The 18,857-nt window shown below is 39.2% G+C and overlaps 4 protein-coding genes across 6 annotated transcripts; all 4 read left to right on the forward strand.

The window, feature by feature from the left end:
- The first annotated feature begins 286 nt into the window (after positions 1 to 286).
- Positions 287 to 2,451, forward strand: LOC117380447 (uncharacterized). 2 transcript variants are annotated; one of them, XM_055225984.1, is made up of 10 exons: positions 287 to 354; positions 457 to 756; positions 836 to 880; positions 952 to 990; positions 1,083 to 1,208; positions 1,297 to 1,330; positions 1,847 to 1,887; positions 1,971 to 2,021; positions 2,101 to 2,213; positions 2,283 to 2,451. In XM_055225984.1, exons 1-10 carry the CDS (start codon positions 306 to 308, stop codon positions 2,412 to 2,414), a joined length of 930 nt encoding a protein of 309 aa, XP_055081959.1. In that variant the 5' UTR covers positions 287 to 305; the 3' UTR covers positions 2,415 to 2,451. The 2 variants fall into 2 exon arrangements, with proteins under 2 accessions (XP_055081959.1, XP_055081960.1); XM_055225985.1 differs by having other exon boundaries at positions 1,083 to 1,202.
- Positions 2,452 to 2,825: 374 nt separating this feature from the next.
- Positions 2,826 to 5,025, forward strand: spa17 (sperm autoantigenic protein 17). Its single transcript, XM_055226192.1, has 5 exons — positions 2,826 to 2,979; positions 3,067 to 3,137; positions 3,205 to 3,239; positions 3,462 to 4,701; positions 5,017 to 5,025. Exons 1-5 carry the CDS (start codon positions 2,826 to 2,828, stop codon positions 5,023 to 5,025), a joined length of 1,509 nt encoding a protein of 502 aa, XP_055082167.1.
- A 924-nt stretch (positions 5,026 to 5,949) lies between these two features.
- On the forward strand, positions 5,950 to 9,895 carry nrgna (neurogranin (protein kinase C substrate, RC3) a). 2 transcript variants are annotated; one of them, XM_055225928.1, is made up of 3 exons: positions 5,950 to 6,746; positions 7,538 to 7,741; positions 8,855 to 9,895. In XM_055225928.1, the coding sequence occupies exons 1-3, from the start codon at positions 6,732 to 6,734 to the stop codon at positions 8,876 to 8,878; spliced, it is 243 nt and encodes an 80-aa protein (XP_055081903.1). In that variant the 5' UTR covers positions 5,950 to 6,731; the 3' UTR covers positions 8,879 to 9,895. The 2 variants fall into 2 exon arrangements, with proteins under 2 accessions (XP_055081903.1, XP_033833578.1); XM_033977687.2 differs by having other exon boundaries at positions 5,960 to 6,746; positions 7,538 to 7,696.
- Positions 9,896 to 12,070: 2,175 nt separating this feature from the next.
- On the forward strand, positions 12,071 to 16,658 carry hepacama (hepatic and glial cell adhesion molecule a). Its single transcript, XM_033976429.2, has 8 exons — positions 12,071 to 12,336; positions 13,894 to 14,241; positions 14,652 to 14,933; positions 15,445 to 15,535; positions 15,718 to 15,785; positions 15,855 to 15,925; positions 15,994 to 16,062; positions 16,177 to 16,658. The coding sequence occupies exons 1-8, from the start codon at positions 12,237 to 12,239 to the stop codon at positions 16,504 to 16,506; spliced, it is 1,359 nt and encodes a 452-aa protein (XP_033832320.1). The 5' UTR covers positions 12,071 to 12,236; the 3' UTR covers positions 16,507 to 16,658.
- Positions 16,659 to 18,857: the final 2,199 nt, after the last annotated feature.

Genomic DNA, 18,857 nt, shown 5'->3' on the forward strand with positions numbered 1-18,857 from the left:
GCACATTATGCATTAAAATGTGCTTTCACTCAATGCTGTGTATGTTCTGTACCAAACAAACACATGTATATTTTATGACCAGCGTTACATTATCGTTAATTTAAATAGTTACTGAAGATTATTTTTGGCTCAATAAAGGCTGTGTGTAGAGCTTTGAGTTTTTTGGGGTGTTTTTTGTTTGTTTTTTTACAATAAATGTAAAGTGTAAGACATGTCATTACCACATCCTGTATGACCTTAGATCTTGCACCTGTGCGTCTGTGTGTATATTTGTGTTACGGAAAGTTAGCTGCAAGGAAAGAAGAATGAGTTTCTTAGCATTTACACTATTTGTGTACCTGTGTGCATTTCATGGTAAGTCTATGTTATTTAATTATTTAAGTATCAATAGTAATTAAAGACATGCATACATATTTTTTCTAATATAAACAAAAAATAAGTACTTTCTTTTTGCAGATTTTGTAAGCAGTGAAAACCAAACGTTGATGGACACAGTTTTGGTCGAGTTAGGCCATTCGGTAACATTGAATTGCACTTACAATTGTTCATCTGGGTTTGTTCGTGGTTGTTGGATTACTGAAAAAGACGGAGGATGCACGTCAGCAGAACCAAACAAAGAAACAGTTTGCACTGTGTCTTTTTCACTGCCAAATATCACCAGCAAAGATCTGAAAGAGTACTTTTGTAAAACTGAAGTTAGTGATGCCATACCATTTCAGCCAAAGACAGAGCGGATTGTGCAGCTAAAACTCAAAGGTGTTTGTTGATTCTATTTACAACACATATAAAAGATACCTACTGTAAGTTGAGAGATCATTTATCCACATGTTTACAGATCAAACAAGTAATGCCATAACACACAAAACTGAAACTACAAAAGGTAAGTGGAGAACAAATACACATTTTTATTTTTAATGGCATAATTTTGATTTATGCAATGTGCTCAAATAGTCTCTCTCCAATCTGAATCCAACACATCAGGAGCGGCTGGTAAGCCAGAATGTGCAATCAATTAAACAAAAACTACAAAACAAAATGTACAAATTTGCCTTGTAATAACTGTTGTTGTTTTGTTACTATAGAAAAGCCTGTGATGAAAGACGGAATGAAGGTTGTAGCAGCAGTCACAGTCACAGTAGCCTTAGTCCTTGCAGCTTTGGCAGTCTACCTGTGTCTCACTCGAAGAAGACATGGCTCTAATGGTAAAGGTGACTAAATTATATTGTATGTCACATTATTTCTCTGTATTCATTATCTGCAGCAAACAGTATTTATTTGCTTCACAAATATATATAGAGCACCAGTCTTCAGTCAACATGTCCAAGTCCAAGTGAGTATATGTAATCCAATCAATACGCCTATACTATGAATATAATTAATATAGGGTGACCAGATGTCCCTATTTACCCGGGACAGTCCCAGTTTTGAACCCTGGGTCCCCTGTCACAGTAGATTTATCCAAAAGCAGTGATTTGTCCCATTTTTACACAAGAAGTGTTCCTATTTTTGACCAATTTGATATCCATCAAAAATAAAACTAAGTATAAATTGTCATTTGTTTAGCCAAAATACAGAAAAAAAAATAGCTTGAAAATGACCAGATCACAAAGATATGTACTCAATTGCACTGAAGGAAGTCTCTCAGATTATGCTAAGTCATGAATGACTTGAGTGCATAATAATGTTCTTAATTATGCACACTTTTCACACTTTTATTATCACTAAACACTCCAACCTGGCTGTGTCCCACTTTTTGAGATTGAATGTCTGGTCACCTTAGACTTATATATATACTATATATTTAAGAAACGAAACACTATTAATGACAAGACAACTGTTTCAATAGTTCACCTAAGGCTTCCAGTAGAACCATGCCATTAAATAAGGGTAAGTGTTTAGTTTGACCAAGATCCAACATTCAGAATCACCATCACCAGTCCTTTTTATTTTCTTACTTAAATTGTTTCCAGGCCCAACTTCCAAGCAAAGTGAAAGAGTGATGCTGAGAATTCCAACTCCAGGTACGCCTATGTGCTCTCCAGCCACGTGTTGTTGATTTTAGAGCTAGAATTGCAAAGATAATGACATTTGTGTTCCTAGAAATGGAAGGAGACCCTGAAGTGCCATATGCTGATATAGTAATAAACGTACGAGGTGCAAGTACGCCAGACATCTCACAAGCTCTTTACTTAAATTCTGGTGATCGTAATGAGGTAAGAAGAGAAGTACCATACCCTAAATAGTTGCTTTACACATAACATGGACGTGTGTCTCCATTGCAGTTGTGGGGCGTTCATCCTCGCGCTCGCCTGCAGGCCGCGCGCTCTGCTGACATGCTGCACCTGCCTCAGCCGTTGGAAGTTTGTAGAAAGATGAGCACCACCTCAGACTACGCTGTTATTACGTATGCATGAAAACGGGCTTATAATTAGTTTATAGGCTTAAACTGTTTTGTTTTATAATTGATTTGTGCCATAGGACATAAACCGTAAAAATAATAGCGATTTTTTCTGGAAATTATTAGTCGTTGTTGAAGCTATATATGGACAATCTGTGTATGTATTAAATGTGTCAAATAAAACTACATGTTTAATATGAATTTGTAATGTTTTATTTTGGGCCTCGTCACTTGCCGTAGACGCAGAGCTGTTGCCTGGTAACGGTTTACAATAACAAACAATCTTGTAACCAATTGCAAGGGGAATAGAAACAAAACTGCAACAGGAAACATTTGTTTACGATTCTGAAAACTACAAATTACAGCCCCTCTTTCGTTAGTGTATTTGTTTTTTCACTTCAATCCACTCGAGCTGATTCCAATCAACATGGCAATGCCCATCTCCAACACTCATCTGAGAGTTCCTCGAGGTTTTGGTGCTATACTTGAAGGATTAACAAGAGAAATTCTTCGAGACCAGCCCAAAGATATTCCAAAATACGCTGCAGAGTATTTTGAGACTTTGCTTAAACAGAGAGAAGGTAAGGCAAGCTAGCAGTCCTAAGGCAAGCTAACAGTCCAAGTGAGAGACAATAAATTAACTAACTTTAACTTAAATCTGATTTTAGAAACAGGCACAGACCCCTCTGAGTGGGCTGCCAAATTAGAAGATCGATATTACAACAATCATTCATTTAAGGTAGGTTTGTCTTGTTTAAGTTGTTTATTTGATTCAAAAGGAATAATTACCTATTTTCCCTCCACAGACCTCAGACCATGCATCAAGGACAACTGTTTCTAAGTGAGTTGTGCACTGCACTGGTAGCAGGTTCATTTCACAGAACAGGGAAGAGAACATAAAGCATCAAGAAATTAAGTATAGACATAATAAACAATTTATGAACATGAGAAGAAATTTTAATTGTATGCATAACCTAGATAGAGTTATATGTGTAGACACAAAGGATAGGCCAGGTTTTGAGATCTGCAGTACATAATGTTTGTTCAATATGGCACTTTTTAGCATAAACTCAAAGGTCTCTGTGACTGAAGATTATTCTGGGCAGTCAGAGGATGTGTCTATGAAGACAATGAAAACCCACCCCTTCACCAAGAGTGAAGAAGAGGAATCGTCTCTCACTATAACTCCAGCAGAGTCAGCCAAAGCGTCTCTATTTGCAAGTGCAGACCCAACAACCTCCACACAAGCCAATGGATTATTAAATGAAATAAATGACAGCAAAGCTTCAAACAACTCTGAGTCAGAGGGTCATGAGGTGCAATTATTGAGTGAGACTGTGAATATAGATGCGCAAGAGTCAGAAAGTGAAAGGGAAGACGACGATCAGGAGCATACAGACCGAGAGGAAAAACAAGCAAATGTAAATATCTGTGGTAAAGATTTAGAGGAAACAACAAATGCTGCATCAGCAATGGAGGAAGATGCAGAGCAAAAAGTAGCATTTGAGCCCAGTGACATCAGGCTCCAGTCCCCATTTTCACAACTGGAAATTACCAAGCGGAAACAAAAACAGGCAATTCATGATGCAAATACTACTATCTCTGAAGATACTGAAGAAAGTAGCAACAATAAATCTTTAGTAGAGATTAGCTTTGACAATATTCCAGAGAACCAGGAAAATTTTAATAATGAATTGAGAATAAATGTAGAAATCATGGAAAATACTGATACACTAGCAAATGAACAGGAAGTACAATTGGAAGAAGAAAAGCAAGATGATGACAATGAAGAAAATGCTTCAAATCATAATAATTCTATGGGGGAAAGTGTTGAGATTATAGACACAGTACATAAACCCACTACTAGCACAGATCATCTGATAAGCGAAGACACAAATAATATAAACAATGACGAAAACTCAAGCCTGAAGGACAATTTTGAAAAGTTTAACTTAACTCAAGACACAACTACAATTGTAGAACAAGAAAATGAAGGTCAAACAGATCACCAACAAATAGAGCACCAAAAATTGTTTGACAAAGATCCTGTAAGTGATTCAACACAACTCACTAATTCAAATGTGAAAATGTTGGAGGAACAGGGTGAAATTCTAGAGAAAGATGACGAAGATTTGTTAGAGCACAATGAAGATGAACAATGCCAAGAAGGAACTTTAGAAAAATATTTCACTGTATCACAAGACCTGCAATATGAAGAGGAGGAGGAACCCATGGAAGAAGGCACTGGTCTGCAAGAGGAGCAGCAGGACACCCCAGATCCAGAAGGACAGTCTGATGAAAAGGTAAAATTTGAATTGTCAAAAGTTTTTCAAAATTCTTGGCCCCATGCTGAAAGTCAAGTATATATTTATAATTTAACAAGAGCTGGCCCGATGTCAAGTTAGGCCACAGCCATGCTCCCATTTCTGTCAGGTAGCGTTATAAATACATTCTTCAAGGACAACACATATCTGAGGTCTTCCATGCTTTTCAGTGCACTCTGTTGTTCTAAGTGCTTTTTTATTTGCAGTCTATTTCAACTGCATATGCACATCACTGAAGTTAAACATCCAATAAAATGTGCATTTTTTTATGATTTCATGTTGCTTCTCCTCTAGGCCCACTAGTTTGCTTAAGTGTGCCATGTTTGATTTTCATTTCTTTTGTTTCTTATTTCTTATTTTATTTGTTCATAAAAAGGACAGCACATGTAAATGAACATTTAGATCTAGATAAAACAAACACAGTTAACTTTTAATTTAACTTTTCAGTCCTTTTCAGCAGATTTATGTAAAAAATCTACAGGACAGGAAAAAAAAGAGCAGCAACAAACGCACAATGCGACACACCAGCACACTCATTTTACACAGAAATTGAAGAAGAGTTCAGTTGAAGTTAGACAAACAAACTCTCAATATTAAAAGCCTTTTTTTTCTACATGGTGACATATTTGACCCTCCTACAACCATTGTTTTAGAGCTTTAGAAAATACATATGAATTTATTATTATATTTCATAGCAACCAAAAAAAGTGTGCCAAAAAACATTTTTATGTGTAAAAGTTATACCCAATTTGTCTGGACCCAAACATGTGGGGATGGAGTGTGGGAAGAAGTATTAACATTGTTACCATGGAAACTCTTCACCATCCTGCTCCCTCCTCGTGTCGTCATGGAATTAATAGGAGTCGGTGATGCTGATAGTTGCTAGGCACCATCTTTGCCCGTAACGTAGTTGCTTTTAAAGCTGTTTTGAGGGTGGCTGCAAAACCTAACTAAAAATATGTTTTCTCTGTGGTCCCAACTGTCACTCCTGTTGTTCATGTGTGGAAACAACTGCACCATATAGGCCATCATTTATACAGCAACCAACCAGATGTTTACACTGAGCTTGTGTTTACTGTTACTCATTTCCCAAAACTATCACTACAATACAACCATGAATGAAAACACATTTATGCAATAGATATCAGATTAATGAATTAATTTGGATGCAGTGGGCAAGTGCTCTTTAATATATTAAATCTTGGTTAAAAATGTCCAAGACATTAACCATTTTTCAGTGCATTTGGATGGCTGATAAAACCATTAGGAGGGTGTTAATGTCAGAGATATAACTCAGATAAATGGATGTTTGCGTGTATCTCTCTCTCTCTCCCTGTGTGTCTTGTCTGTGAAGCTGGCAGAGGCGTGTGGGCGGCAGTACCAGCTGGGATCTGAGGGATGGAGAGCGCTGATAGCTCACTCTGCTTCTAATACATTTTTAACACCTTCCGTGTAAAACATGCCAAGACTCTAACACAGGTTTATCTTCACGCTATAGTGGAATTTGAAAGTCCGCGATTGTTTCATGACCATATGTCTTGCATAGTATTTCTGTGTACATCATCTGTTTTTTAGCACTGAAACCTGTTAAATTTGTAGTGTTGTACTCAGTGCTCTCTGCTGATTTCCCTCAGATCTGTCTATGGTTTGTCCTATACACTCAGTCATGTTTATAATATGATATGGTAAAGGTCAGTTACACTAATGTGATCACAGCAGGCCAGTAACCTTAATGAGGCTGTAAAGATGGAACACATGCTGTCATGTTTGGAGGAGGTCCCACCTTCTCTCTCCTCTCCTCCTCTATGTCTCTCTCTCTCACTTTCTCTCCAGCTCTCTCCCTCTCACTTTGTGCGTGAGCGGCTGTTACTGAACATACAGTGATTGTTAGTAAGAGACTGTTGGCATCTGCATTATACAGTAAGAACACTGAGGTCTAGAATAGTCTTAAAGATCGGCCATTCGAGGTGAGCTCTTCTACAATCTGTAAGTCATCACTCAAGTAAGCCATGGACTGTCACAATGTAAGTACAGCCTCAGGTAAACTTTGTGGAAACTGTTAGTAGATAGAGATGTGTACATCCTTTGTTTACTACTATGAAGAATGTAAGTTGTAATGTTATCTTATGTTTGTGGTGGGAGTTGGACTAGATTAGCAATAGTTCCTATCTCAACACTTTGACTAAGTGGTATCAGCAATGATTTTAGATCAGTTCAAGCATCTTTCCAGTGCTGTGTGTGGTTGTGCTAACTTATAGAAGGCTGGTGGTTGTGTGAGCAGTCAGACAGGCGATGGCTGCTGAGCAGGTGGGTGGGCACACTCCAGCATTGGAGGGGCTTCAGTGGAGACCTGTTTTGCTGCCTCAGATTGTGAGCTTTTCTGTGAGCTAGCGTGTATATTAATTATTTGTAAAGTAACGTGAATAACAGACAAATAATGCTAACCATTGGCCATAGATTGTTTTTTTTTGTTTTTTTTAAAGCTGTACCACTATTCCATGTTATGGCATGCATGGATTTCTTTTCCAACCACCCTGTGTTTCTTTTGGGAAAATGTCTGCTATACATTGCTTGTCTAAATTAACTCATTTAGTTGAACGGTATTTTCAGTGCTAGAAGGAATGTAAATAAATAATAAAGTAAAGCAAATAAATAAATATAGATTTTTTTTTTCTCTGCAGAGAGAAAAAAAATACGGTATCAAATTAATTGTTTGCATATAAATCTTAAACTCTTGAATCTACCATATTACATTTGATGTATATTGAAATTTGACATATAGCATCTGTTCATGTGTTTGCTGTTGAACTTGCAGCAGGAGGAGTGCAGCCGGCCCCAGGAGGAGGAGGACATTATGGACATCCCGTTAGATGACCCCGAGGCCAACAGGGCAGCTGCTAAGATCCAGGCGGGTTTCCGTGGTCACATGACCCGCAAGAAGATGAAGCCTGAGGACAAAACAGAGGGGGAGGAGGTGAGCAGTTCTGGGGATGTGCTCAACGGCAGCCAGGGGGCACAGGTCAGTGGTATAGAGCCAAGATATAGGGATAAGATCATGGATAGAGATTATAAGGATGGTAAAAGTTTGGTGACTGCCATCAGTTAAGCAAGTGCATAGTCAATGTAATGAGTAGGGAAGACTTTGTACATTCTTCTAAGCATGAAAAAAAAGACCATGCAATATAACCCAAAACAAGGCTGCATCCAATTATTTAATTTGGCTTATTAATTTGGCTGATTAAATACATGTATCAGAGGATCTCATAAAATATTATGAGTGATTAATGTAATGCATAACCGAGTGACTCATTTAATTACCCCAGAGGCCTACTAACAACACATACTTGAATCTTTCAATTAATCCTTCTATTTAAGGGATCCAAGATTACTTTCACTGAAATGGAGGCGCTCAGTTGTTACAGGTGGTTAGAGTAATAGGTAATATTAATAGTGGTAATAGTAATAGTGTTAAGGTTCAAGTGACTTTTGGTACATACTCTACATGTTGTTGATGATTTCATGCATTTATCCATTCAAATGGATCTTTTGACACCAAAAACTGTGAAAGGTTGTCAACTCTAAACAACGATGTTAGACATGACAAAATATCATTATGGAGGTACTGGAAAATCTTTTCCTTAAAATTAACATTGAAGGAGAGCTTCTGTGCTATATTTCACAATTGTGCTAAAAATCAACACAAGTTCCTATGCTATTAGAGAAGGTAACATGTTGCAAGACAAAAGGTAGGTCTCGTTTTGGAGATGTGGGCAGACTTTTTCCCTAACCCAGTTGCAGTTCCTATGTAGGAGAGGTATTTATAACTCCAGGTGCATCAGGAACAGTATATGCCTCAAAGAGGCCAGGCAGAATTAATGGAGCTGTCGGATGGGAACCGAACATCTCAAGCACCTCCCACTGGGGTAGGCCCCCTTTTTCAAATAATAAGACATAACAGAGATAAGGAGATGTTTCTTTAAGTAATTTTACATCATATGCCATATGATACAAGATGACAGACCCATGTACTGTGGGTAATACATGTACCCATATATCACCCACATGTAGTCAGAGTGGTTAGACTGTACAGCTGTGAACACGTCACAGGCTCATTGTGCTTTTCTCTTTTTAGAGACAGGAAGATCGAGGCCAGTAGGAGGCGACGACACATCTGTGCCAGAGCAGTGACCCCCTAGAACTGACCTGGATGAGGAAGAGAGAGAATGCAAGGTAGAGCGAGCTGATGATGACGTAAGCCTGCTGGGCTGGCTTTCAGACACATACCTTTATACCCCCGTCCCAAGGAGTCATTTGTTTTCAACACAATTTAGCTGTAGAAAATGAACAGTTTTCGAGGGTGAATTTTGTGAACTTTAACACTCCTCTGCTTCTCCAACACTCTTATCAGTAGGGATGTCTTTGACCCAGAATTCACAACTCACTGCATGTACTTGTGAAACTTCTGGTAGTGTGCTAGTTTTTAGCTGATCTGTGAATGTGAAAATGAATGTCTTCTAAATGCTAAACAGGGCTTATTTTGGATGGATCAGACCATCTGTGTGTAGACCTTTTGTGCATCAACATTGAACTATTTGTAATTTGTGGCTTTTATTAGTTTGTTCTGTTGCTTTGTTTTCTGCACTGCTGCTTGTATTATATCATATGGCTATTTGACCTGCTTACACAACAATCTATATATAATGATTATGTTCTGTTTAAGTTTTTAGAGTCTATGACTTAATTACCTTTTCATCAATTCTATTCAGGCATTTTTCTATAAATCAGATCTTCCAGAGCAGTAAGCATGCCATAATTTCAGTCCCAGTAACATTTCATACCGCTCAGTTCTACTAAACATAGGCTCTATATACCCTGCTAATGTTGTGTTGATGGGTTTGCCTTGTTTGATTTATGTTAAATCAGGTGTATCAGTTGCATTGCTAGAGTTTGCAGAGCTTGCAAAGTGAAATGAATTATACCTTGCTGAAGTTGGCTGTAGAATCATGGCATTACACTATAATAAATGCACCTCAAATATGAATTGCCTCTTTAACAGTGTGTAGTGTCTGAAATGTTTGTAATTTGTGTTCAAGTTAACCACTCAAACAATGGCAATTATATGTACATAACATACATTGTTTTGATTAATTAAATAAAACGTGACTAAAACGGTTTTAATGAATATTGTGCTTAAGCAAACCTATCACTATTTTGCATTCAACAAACTAGCCAGACTTGATGGTGTTAATATATTTAGTTTTGTAAAGTCATAACTTAGTGTACTACTGAATAGGACTGCCAAAATGGCCTTCTCTTCATTTGCTGAGCCAGTCTTGCTTGCTTCATGGCTCGAACATCTTCAGTCTTCCAGTGCTCCCACTCAGCCCACCCACACACATCTGAGCCATGCACCGCGCACTGTGCACTCACTCAGACAGTGCACATGCCTTCAGATTCACACAGGAAACCGGTCTCAAATGTGTGCGGATCCCTCTCAAGACGCTGGCTGTCACATACACAAACACACACACGCGCACATGCCCACTTTCCTGCAGACGCACACTGCCAGCTGCACTGATACGAGCCACTGTGGTTTTTGCACACTGCACCACAGCGCTGCTTCTTCTCTTGGCTGACATTCCTCCTCCTCAACATCCCCCGTGAGCTTTTTAGATTCTCTTTTCTCCTACTCAGTCCCAGAAGGGCCGCGGCCACATACTTCTGTCTCTTTGATAATAGTGGGTGAACAATCAATAAGTTATTGCACACCTCCAAACATAGCACGCACCAACCTGGAGCTGCAAATATAGTTCTGAACCTTAAGGAGAAAGATAATCTTAAACAAAAAAGTCTTGCCCTTTAGTTAGTGGATCATGGGGCTGTTTGCTTGATCAGTTTGACTGGATTCTCAGACAGTTTGCCAGCATGAAGAAATATGACTGTCCTCCCTTGGGTGATAATTATACTTGAATAAGCTGGACAGAACCGCAGGGGGCACAATTATCTACCTTAAAGCTATTTTTGCACAGCTTGGATGAGAAGTTATCTAACATTACCAAGTGATAATGTCTAAATATCTAATAAGGTTTTATAATTTCTCTGCAAATACATTGATGAATACATTTCCCACAAGGTCGCGTTTCCTGGGTGAGTCATATCCAGACACAAGGCCACCTCTCTGCCCCCACTTTCTTCTTCTATTGACTGAAAAGTGTCCCCTTGATTTAGAGAGCGCTAGGAGATGAGAGGGAGAGGGTGCAAGCGCTTTTACCCAGGTCAGAGGTGAAAGGGCGCGGCTTTGATGGTGAGCTCCACAGATGTCTGACTCAGAGGAGAGTGCAGTGACAGACAGCAGCTGCTCCTAGTCTTTTTTGTTAAGGCTTACTGTTTCCCGCCTCTGCACTGAAATGCTTTCTTTGTAATCGGGAAAAAAATGCTTATAATAAATACCAAAACAAAAGACTGATTTATCAAAGTGGGCGGGATGACACATTAAGACTCACTGGTCAAAACAGAGCTGCTTCAATATTCAAAACAAAGTAAGGCCTACTTGTCAATAACTGCATACTTAGGCAAAATACTTAAGAAATAGTAAAGAAGAAAGAACCAGAGCTATTTCCATCATGTCACAGTGCTATGTTTACATGCACACCACAGATTTGATCATAATCTTATGGAATATCACATTATGGAAAGATGTGACGGTTACAGTCTTCACACCTGTGTAGATTTTGACATGGAAAATCAAAGGGGAAGCTAATGTGGCAAAGACGAAAATGATTGTTACTTGTCTTCAGAATGCAACAGTTACTCTAAGGATCAACAGTCACCAGATATTTTTGATAATCAGAAATATTTTTGTCTATATAAACCACTAATCTGATCTAAATAGTAGGTTTTACTTGATTTTTAAAATCACAACAATTATACAATTACTACTTAATTAATACTTTAATTAATCATACTTGGCTTTTAGAGTTTTCTGAAGCAACAGTATACTAGTAATACCAAGGCTTCTACGCCACCTATGGGACATCATTGTAATAACACCACATCTAGCTCAGTAGTGTGTTTTCTTTACAGTTATTGGAGCATGAATAATGAAGCTGTAAAGGTATGTGGAACACACAATAGACGTGAGTTCATTTTAAGGCACTTAAAATATGTTGGAAATAAAGAAATAAACCAATAAATAAGTACATTATCACATACTTTTTAAAGAGGTAAAGGTCATCAGTTCCAGTTTTGATTTTAAAAAAGACAAATAAAGATAACCGAAGTAGTAGTTTTAGGGGAAAGTTGTGGTAAACATGAGTCTGAGTGGGGTCCACACACAGTGCACACACAGTTGGCTGTTGTGACTGTGGTTGTGACTGGGGTGCTGGTGAGTGAGCAGTAGAGTGGGGCTCAGTGTGGCTAAGCAGAGGCCAGAGCAGGCAGTGGCTGGAGGAACGTGCCCGGGTTGGATAAACCATGTTCACTAAGAGGGGAAGGGACTCTGCCTGGGACACAAGATGAAGGTGGAGAGGAAGAGCACCTCAACAGACACAGAAACATTCACGGACATAGCTGCTTTTCTGACACTGCTGGGCCTGCTCGTGCTTCTCTTGTCAGGTAAGAATGCAATAAACATAATCTGAATTCACTGTGATGTTATCTAGTTTTGTCCTGATTTTAGACACTATGGAATTTAAAAGTTAGTTATTGTTACTAACTTTGGAGACTGGAGTATTTTTCTTTGCATTATGTTCCCTTAAGTGGTAACATAATGGATTATTTAGAGGGCACTGCATCATAATGGGACTATCCAACTAGCTAATTTGAGTTTGAAGTGTTCATTGTAGCTTAAAAAACATGACAAGGGGATTAAGAGTGATCAGATAAAGGAGAAAGAAATGTGATGGGAAGATGTTATAGAAAGCAAAGATTTAATAAAATGTTTTAGTTTCACAAGTGTGAGTTGTATAAAAACAGTTGGAGGCTGTTTTTTTTTTGTGGAATCACTGGGTTCTGTGTCTATCCCCAACTTCACCAGTGACAAAGACTTTTTCACTCACACACACTCTCTCCCTTTTTTCAGCAGAGGAAAGTAGCTCCAACAATCATGCCCTTTGTCTCATTGCCTTGGCAACCCTGGTCAGGCGGACCAAATGGTTGCCATAGTGACGAGGCGATGCCATGCTAAACTGCCTCTCTGCAGAGAATAGTGAGCAGAGTCTCTCCCTCTCCCTCCGTCCTATGTTGTTCTTTCTACCACATTCCTGCTAACAGTAGGATCCCCACTCAGGCCCAGTGTTTTGGCCTCCATGTGTCCAGCCCCACTGATTTATAGGAATGCCTCTGTGAACATAATAGCTTTGCTGAGTTTGGTTTCCAAGACAAGGTCTGTAAAAAGAATGACATGTGGCCAAGTCATCACTTTACCAATAGGCTAACTGTAGGAGGTGAGGGACCACAAATCACACTATCCCAAACAACAGCTCACTCTAATTTGAGAAACATTGCTACAGATGGGAAAGTTTGGCAGAGCTGAATAGGTAGGCTCATGTTAGTGCAACTGAATAAAAGAGTATAAATAAACAACTTAAGTTGCACCCTTCCCACTATTTATGTTTACAGGTTATATATTTGGATGCTGTTAAAGAAACTGTATGTAGCTCTTAGTAAAAAAAGGCATTACAATCAAAACTTCGCCTGGGATGAAAGTGCCTAAACCTGCTGATAGAGGACACATCCAAGTTTTTGGACAGGTCATGCCTCGTGTGAAAGTTCAATTCCTCCATAATTAACTCAGAGGCTGCACTAGAAATGATTCATGATTGGCTGCCAGGGTTTAGGTCATGAGCATTTAGATCAGAGGGATCCATTTTAGCTTTAAACCAACTGGATTTCAGCTTTAGAACAAACGAAACTCGTGTGAGGCTCATTCTGTTTTCTGATAGGATAATCATCATGACCAAAACACCAAGTTATGACATAAATATGTGAATAAGGTACAATTAATGCAATCGATGTTTCAGACTTGAATGTTGAAACATCAATGGGACAGTTATATGAAATTAAACTGAACTAAAGCTGATTCAATTAAATACTTTTTTTTTTTTAAATATCAAATGTCAAGTCCAGCCTTAATCCTTCCTGAACCCGTTTGCTCCTTTGTCGTGTTTGCAGGCAAGGTGTCCAGTGTGAATGTGACCAGCCAGTCTCAGGTAGTGAGAGGCACAGTGGGCAGAGAGGCCCTGCTGTCAGTCAGCTACTCCAGCAGCAGCACGGACAGACCTGTCATTAAGTGGCAGCTGAAAAGAGACAAGGAGAAGCCCATCACACTTGTCCAATCTCTTGGCACTGACATCATTGGAAACCTGAGGCCAGAGTACAGAGACCGCATCCTGGTGTATGAGAATGGCTCTCTGCTACTCCATAACCTGCAGCTGTCTGACGAAGGGACCTACGAAGTGGAGATCTCCATCACAGACGACACCTTCCCTGGGGAGCGCTCCATTGAGCTCACTGTGGATGGTACTGCCACGTTTATGCATTATGAGTAATCCAAAACTGAGGGGGAGTGTGGGGCCATCAGCGCAATGACTGCCCCATAGTTCAAGTAATGCCGTTTGCTTTAGGAAACTATTCAGGAATGAGTCATTCAACAATGTTTTCAGGAATAAACCTATGATTATTATGCTTATACAACATCCAGAGACATCGCCTACAATCTGTGCTTCAATGGTATAGTGCTAACTCTCTATTGAGCCACTGCCACAAAACTTTATATAAACAATAAAACACTGCTCAAACTAAATAGGGTTCACAGAACATAGAACTTCACATCAGTATATTTAGGTTCATTGTTGATAATGTAATATAAGAAAATACTACTGATATTTTTCTTTTAAATGTTTTTCACTCCTGCCTGCCTGTGTCATTAGTTCCAGTGTCCAGACCTTATATCCAGATGATGGCCTCCTCTGTGTTGGAGTACAGTGAGCACTTTAACCTTCATTGTTCTCACGATAATGGCACAAAGCCCATCTACGGCTGGGTCAAAGGAGGCAAAGGACTGGCCAATGATTCACGACTGATGCTATCACATGATCAGAAGGTGCTGACCATCTCCCGTGTCCTCATGTCAGATGATGACATCTACACCTGCACAGTGGAGAACCTCATTAGCAGCCTGAAAAGCGCTCCAGTCAGGCTTACAGTCTATAGTAAGTGAAAGCAACACATTCAGCAAACCACAATCATTTACATTCTCACCTTTAACCTTTAAAGAGGAGATGATTGCATCTATCTGAGAACAATGGAAGATCAAATGGAATGGAGTGCAATCATCCAAGCTCAACTGTTGTTACTGAGCATGAGTTGAGCCACAAATCAGAGACAGAATGTGCATCCATTATTAAAAAGAGTGCAAAAAACTTGCATCAGTAGAACCAAGTCATCCTCAATTCATTCTTGCTATACTGTGTGAGAGAAAAAAAGGAGCCATTCAAGCTTTCATGTCCATTTACAAAGTCGTGTTGGAGCCAGCACACTTCAAAGATGTGTTAAGGAGCTACAATGGTGTTCCATTAAGACTTGTGAAAGTTAACTTATGCAAAGTGATCTGTGAACATAAAAATCATTGTGAGCTGTGAAGGCCTCCTGTTATTAACACACAATTCTTCTTGTTCTCTATTCTCTTCTATCTTCTTTCTCCTCTTTTTCCTTTTGGTGTAGGACGGAGTTCGCTATACATTATTCTGTCTACAGGAGGTATATTCCTCCTAATCACCCTGGTGACAGTGTGTGCCTGCTGGAAGCCATCCAAGTAAAAGCCAGTCTATTCTCTCCATACCCCATTCACCCTCTTTCTAGTTTGCTCTGAGGTAGAGCCTGACTATATGAATAGAATCTCAAGTAGTTCGCTGTTCTACATCATTGGTTCTGTGAACTTTCTACTTTTGACAGTGCAATTGCAAGTATGTAACTGAGTACAATTATGTGTTTCAGAAAGAAGCATCGACCCGTCCCCCAAAGAGCTCCTGTCTATGTGGAGCAGAGTGAAAATGGTCATGATGGTAAGTTATTAATATTTATCAACAGAAAGAACGCATTTCAAATCAAGCAGTATTTGTTTCCATTTTCAGTTGATGTAGTGCCTAAGCCCAGTACCCTCGGTAGAAGGAGTCCCATGCCTTTATATGTTCTCAATGAAGATGTAAGTGACTTGTTTAGTTTGCAATTCAAATAATAAATCTGCGTTATCTAAATACTGTGTAACTATAGGAAGTTATACCTAAACCAAGCACACTTGGGCGAAGGAGTCCAAGGCCTTTGTGCGTTCTAGCAGAAGATGTAAGTTATTGTTAAAACACAGTTAACTTAATTTCTTTTAAATTTATGAAGTAACACTGCCTAGTGAGCTTATGACAACTAACAAAGACTATGTGTGTATGTGAACAATTGTAGGAACCTCTGGAGTGCTTAGAGGAGCGGTCTGGTAACGTTTGCCAATTGGAAGAGCTCCCTGTTACATTTGTCCCAGTTCTACCTCCCTCCAACAGAAGTGGCCCGATATGGACCCCTCCACGCCGCTACCCCCGCAGCCCCTCTCCCTTGGCCCAGCCGCTGCCCCTGCCCCTGCCCCTGTCCAGCCCTAACTCACCTGGCTCACCCCAGCGCGGCTTCAGTCCCATCAGAAAAGGTCGACCTCCTGTGGGCATCCCCACTAGCTCCCTACCAGTGGAGCCCGAGGGTCCAGGGCATAATGAGTCTTCACACAGTGCTCAACAACAATGACCATAGCTGTACACGAAAGATGTATGTATAGTTTATTAGACATTATGCACTATTTAGAAAGATGTTTCTGTCCATAAGTAATATTGTATATTTTCATCTATTATCTATGCACTATATATTTGTAGTGTTTGAATAAATAACATTACACTGTCCACCAGCTGAGTGCTTATTTTTTATTTGTATTTCTGTTTTACCCTTTTTTATACACGCTTTGATCTTTTAGGTTAAGATTATATACAGGATTAATGTTAATGATAATGATAATATAATAACGTAAGATGTACATTATTATTTCTTAACTCTGCCCACTAGGTGTCGACATCTTTCTTACTCGTTGACAAACTACTTCGCTGCCTGCGGCTCATCTTTTAGCAACTAACTAAAATCTGCTGCAACATGGGTTTGTTTGCCTCTACATATGTAAAAGCTATTGATGAAAATCTTATTGTTAGAATATATTTATAATGTGGCTATTTGCATGAACAATTTGCATGGACCCAGGACGGTTGGGCCTAATGTAACCAACAGTATAGGCAATTAAATTGTAACCCTTTACAGTAGGCAGTAGTGATTTGATTGTTTTCACTCACAATATTTAATACTTACTGTGAAATGTTCTGTTGACTAATCAGGTCGAGCTCCTTTGCGTTTCTTTAGCTGATTGCGATTTAAAATCTGCCCACTAGAGGGAACCAAACCGCACGTTTTAGTCAATGATTTTAGTCAGTATTACGTTTATCAAAGCTTTGCACCCAGACATACTATAATCTAACAGTTCATTAAACCGCTCCTTTTTGATCTCAAATAATGATTTGCTTATTTATTTATACCCACAGTTTGTGACTTTTACCACACATTTTAAAAAGATGGATTAAAGAGATGAAAGCCTTTCGTATTCTGTTTGAGAGACATGCAGGCTGCAGTCTGTGATGCATAGAGACAGTAGTCTGTTCCACATCATTACCAGGATAATGGGGTCCTTTCAGGTGTGCAGATGGACGCCTTTGTCATTAAAATATGCACTGTTTCATTTTTGCTTTAATCTACTGATGTACCTTCTGCTGAGATGTGAGACAAGCAGTTACCAATCAAGGCAGCCAGTTTTGATCCTCTGTCTTCATTCTTTTTTTAATTAAGTCTGCAGTTGCATACAAATACATTCGAAGAAATACATTTTACACTCCCAGGACATTTTGCTCTACATAGGTGCAAGCATATTGCAATCCAGAGTCATTTGTAAAGCTTGCACTGATTTGATTGTGCGTAGTGTCCCATGAGTAGACCAGAATAAAGACACCTTTGCAGAGAGAAGCATGTTGAATGCAGTAATTAAGCACAAGGGATTGTGATGTGTACGTCTGCTGTCTATAGGAAATAGGTGCAATGTCCACCGATGATGCTTGCAGTCTCTAATTAATGACCTGATCCTGCTTCCCAAGCCTTCTTACTCATATCATGTTCACACTGCTTTTGAGGTCATAATCCCAATAGGCTCCTTAGTCATTTTTGTTTTAAGGACAAGTAAACTATAGGTTGCCTCTTCTTATTTTGGCTAACTATTTTTCATTCAAATCATTTGTCAAATATGAGACTGTACAGCTGCCATAAAGAGTAAAAAAATGTACCTTGACATAAAGAACCAAACCACAAAGAGGCCAAGCAGCTGCTGTGAGCCCCCATGTACATACGTCATGGCATATGTTTATTTGATGATTGCCTGTGTTTTAAGTACTGCTGACAAAAATACTCTCAAAATGGTCCTGGAGAGTTCTTCTGGTGAACTCATCTGACCAAACCATCTGGTCTGCTTTGGACAACAGTCAACATGAATGAACATGACATGAACACATGCAATGCACACACATGTTCAATAAGTACTAATCATTTTCATTACTAAAAGGACTTCAATCACATTTAGCACAAGGACCCTTCTTTAATTGAAGTGGATTTTGGCCACAGATTATTTTTAGCTATATTTTGAGTGTCCTAATCAGTTTTTGTATTTGCTGCTGCAAGATTACGGAAAATCACAATGTCAATCAGGTACCACTATAACTTATGATAAATGTGTCTCTTAAACTGACTAAAATAGAGTATAAGTAATTGGTCTGTGACTACAAGTAAAAGCAATACCCCTCTTAAAATAGGCCTGTCTTTTACAAGACTCCATAGAAACTGTCCCTTGGCAACCTGTGGAGTGCCAGCCATCCTGATAGTAGTCCAGAGTGCAGTGGCGGTGTCATACAAAGCCTTTATCTCCTCCTCCATCACTCACAGGCTACCTCTCCTTTCTCTCCTCTCTCCTCCTCTGTCTCATTGACTCTCCATAGGTGCACTATTGACTGCATCCT

The sequence above is a fragment of the Periophthalmus magnuspinnatus genome, chromosome 13, assembly GCF_009829125.3.
Source record: "Periophthalmus magnuspinnatus isolate fPerMag1 chromosome 13, fPerMag1.2.pri, whole genome shotgun sequence".
In the NCBI taxonomy this organism is placed as follows: domain Eukaryota; kingdom Metazoa; phylum Chordata; class Actinopteri; order Gobiiformes; family Gobiidae; genus Periophthalmus; species Periophthalmus magnuspinnatus.

Coding starts and splice junctions, on each gene's coding strand:
- LOC117380447 (XM_055225984.1), top strand. CDS start 306: ATGAGTTTCTTAGCATTTACACTATTTGTGTACCTGTGTGCATTTCAT. Junction 355..456: donor GTACCTGTGTGCATTTCATG/GTAAGTCTATGT, acceptor TTCTTTTTGCAG/ATTTTGTAAGCAGTGAAAAC. Junction 1,331..1,846: donor GTCAACATGTCCAAGTCCAA/GTGAGTATATGT, acceptor CTGTTTCAATAG/TTCACCTAAGGCTTCCAGTA.
- spa17 (XM_055226192.1), top strand. CDS start 2,826: ATGGCAATGCCCATCTCCAACACTCATCTGAGAGTTCCTCGAGGTTTT. Junction 3,138..3,204: donor ACAACAATCATTCATTTAAG/GTAGGTTTGTCT, acceptor TTCCCTCCACAG/ACCTCAGACCATGCATCAAG. Junction 3,240..3,461: donor TCAAGGACAACTGTTTCTAA/GTGAGTTGTGCA, acceptor GGCACTTTTTAG/CATAAACTCAAAGGTCTCTG.
- nrgna (XM_055225928.1), top strand. Junction 7,742..8,854: donor ACGGCAGCCAGGGGGCACAG/GTCAGTGGTATA, acceptor TTCTCTTTTTAG/AGACAGGAAGATCGAGGCCA.
- hepacama (XM_033976429.2), top strand. CDS start 12,237: ATGAAGGTGGAGAGGAAGAGCACCTCAACAGACACAGAAACATTCACG. Junction 14,934..15,444: donor AGTCAGGCTTACAGTCTATA/GTAAGTGAAAGC, acceptor CTTTTGGTGTAG/GACGGAGTTCGCTATACATT. Junction 16,063..16,176: donor TGTGCGTTCTAGCAGAAGAT/GTAAGTTATTGT, acceptor GAACAATTGTAG/GAACCTCTGGAGTGCTTAGA.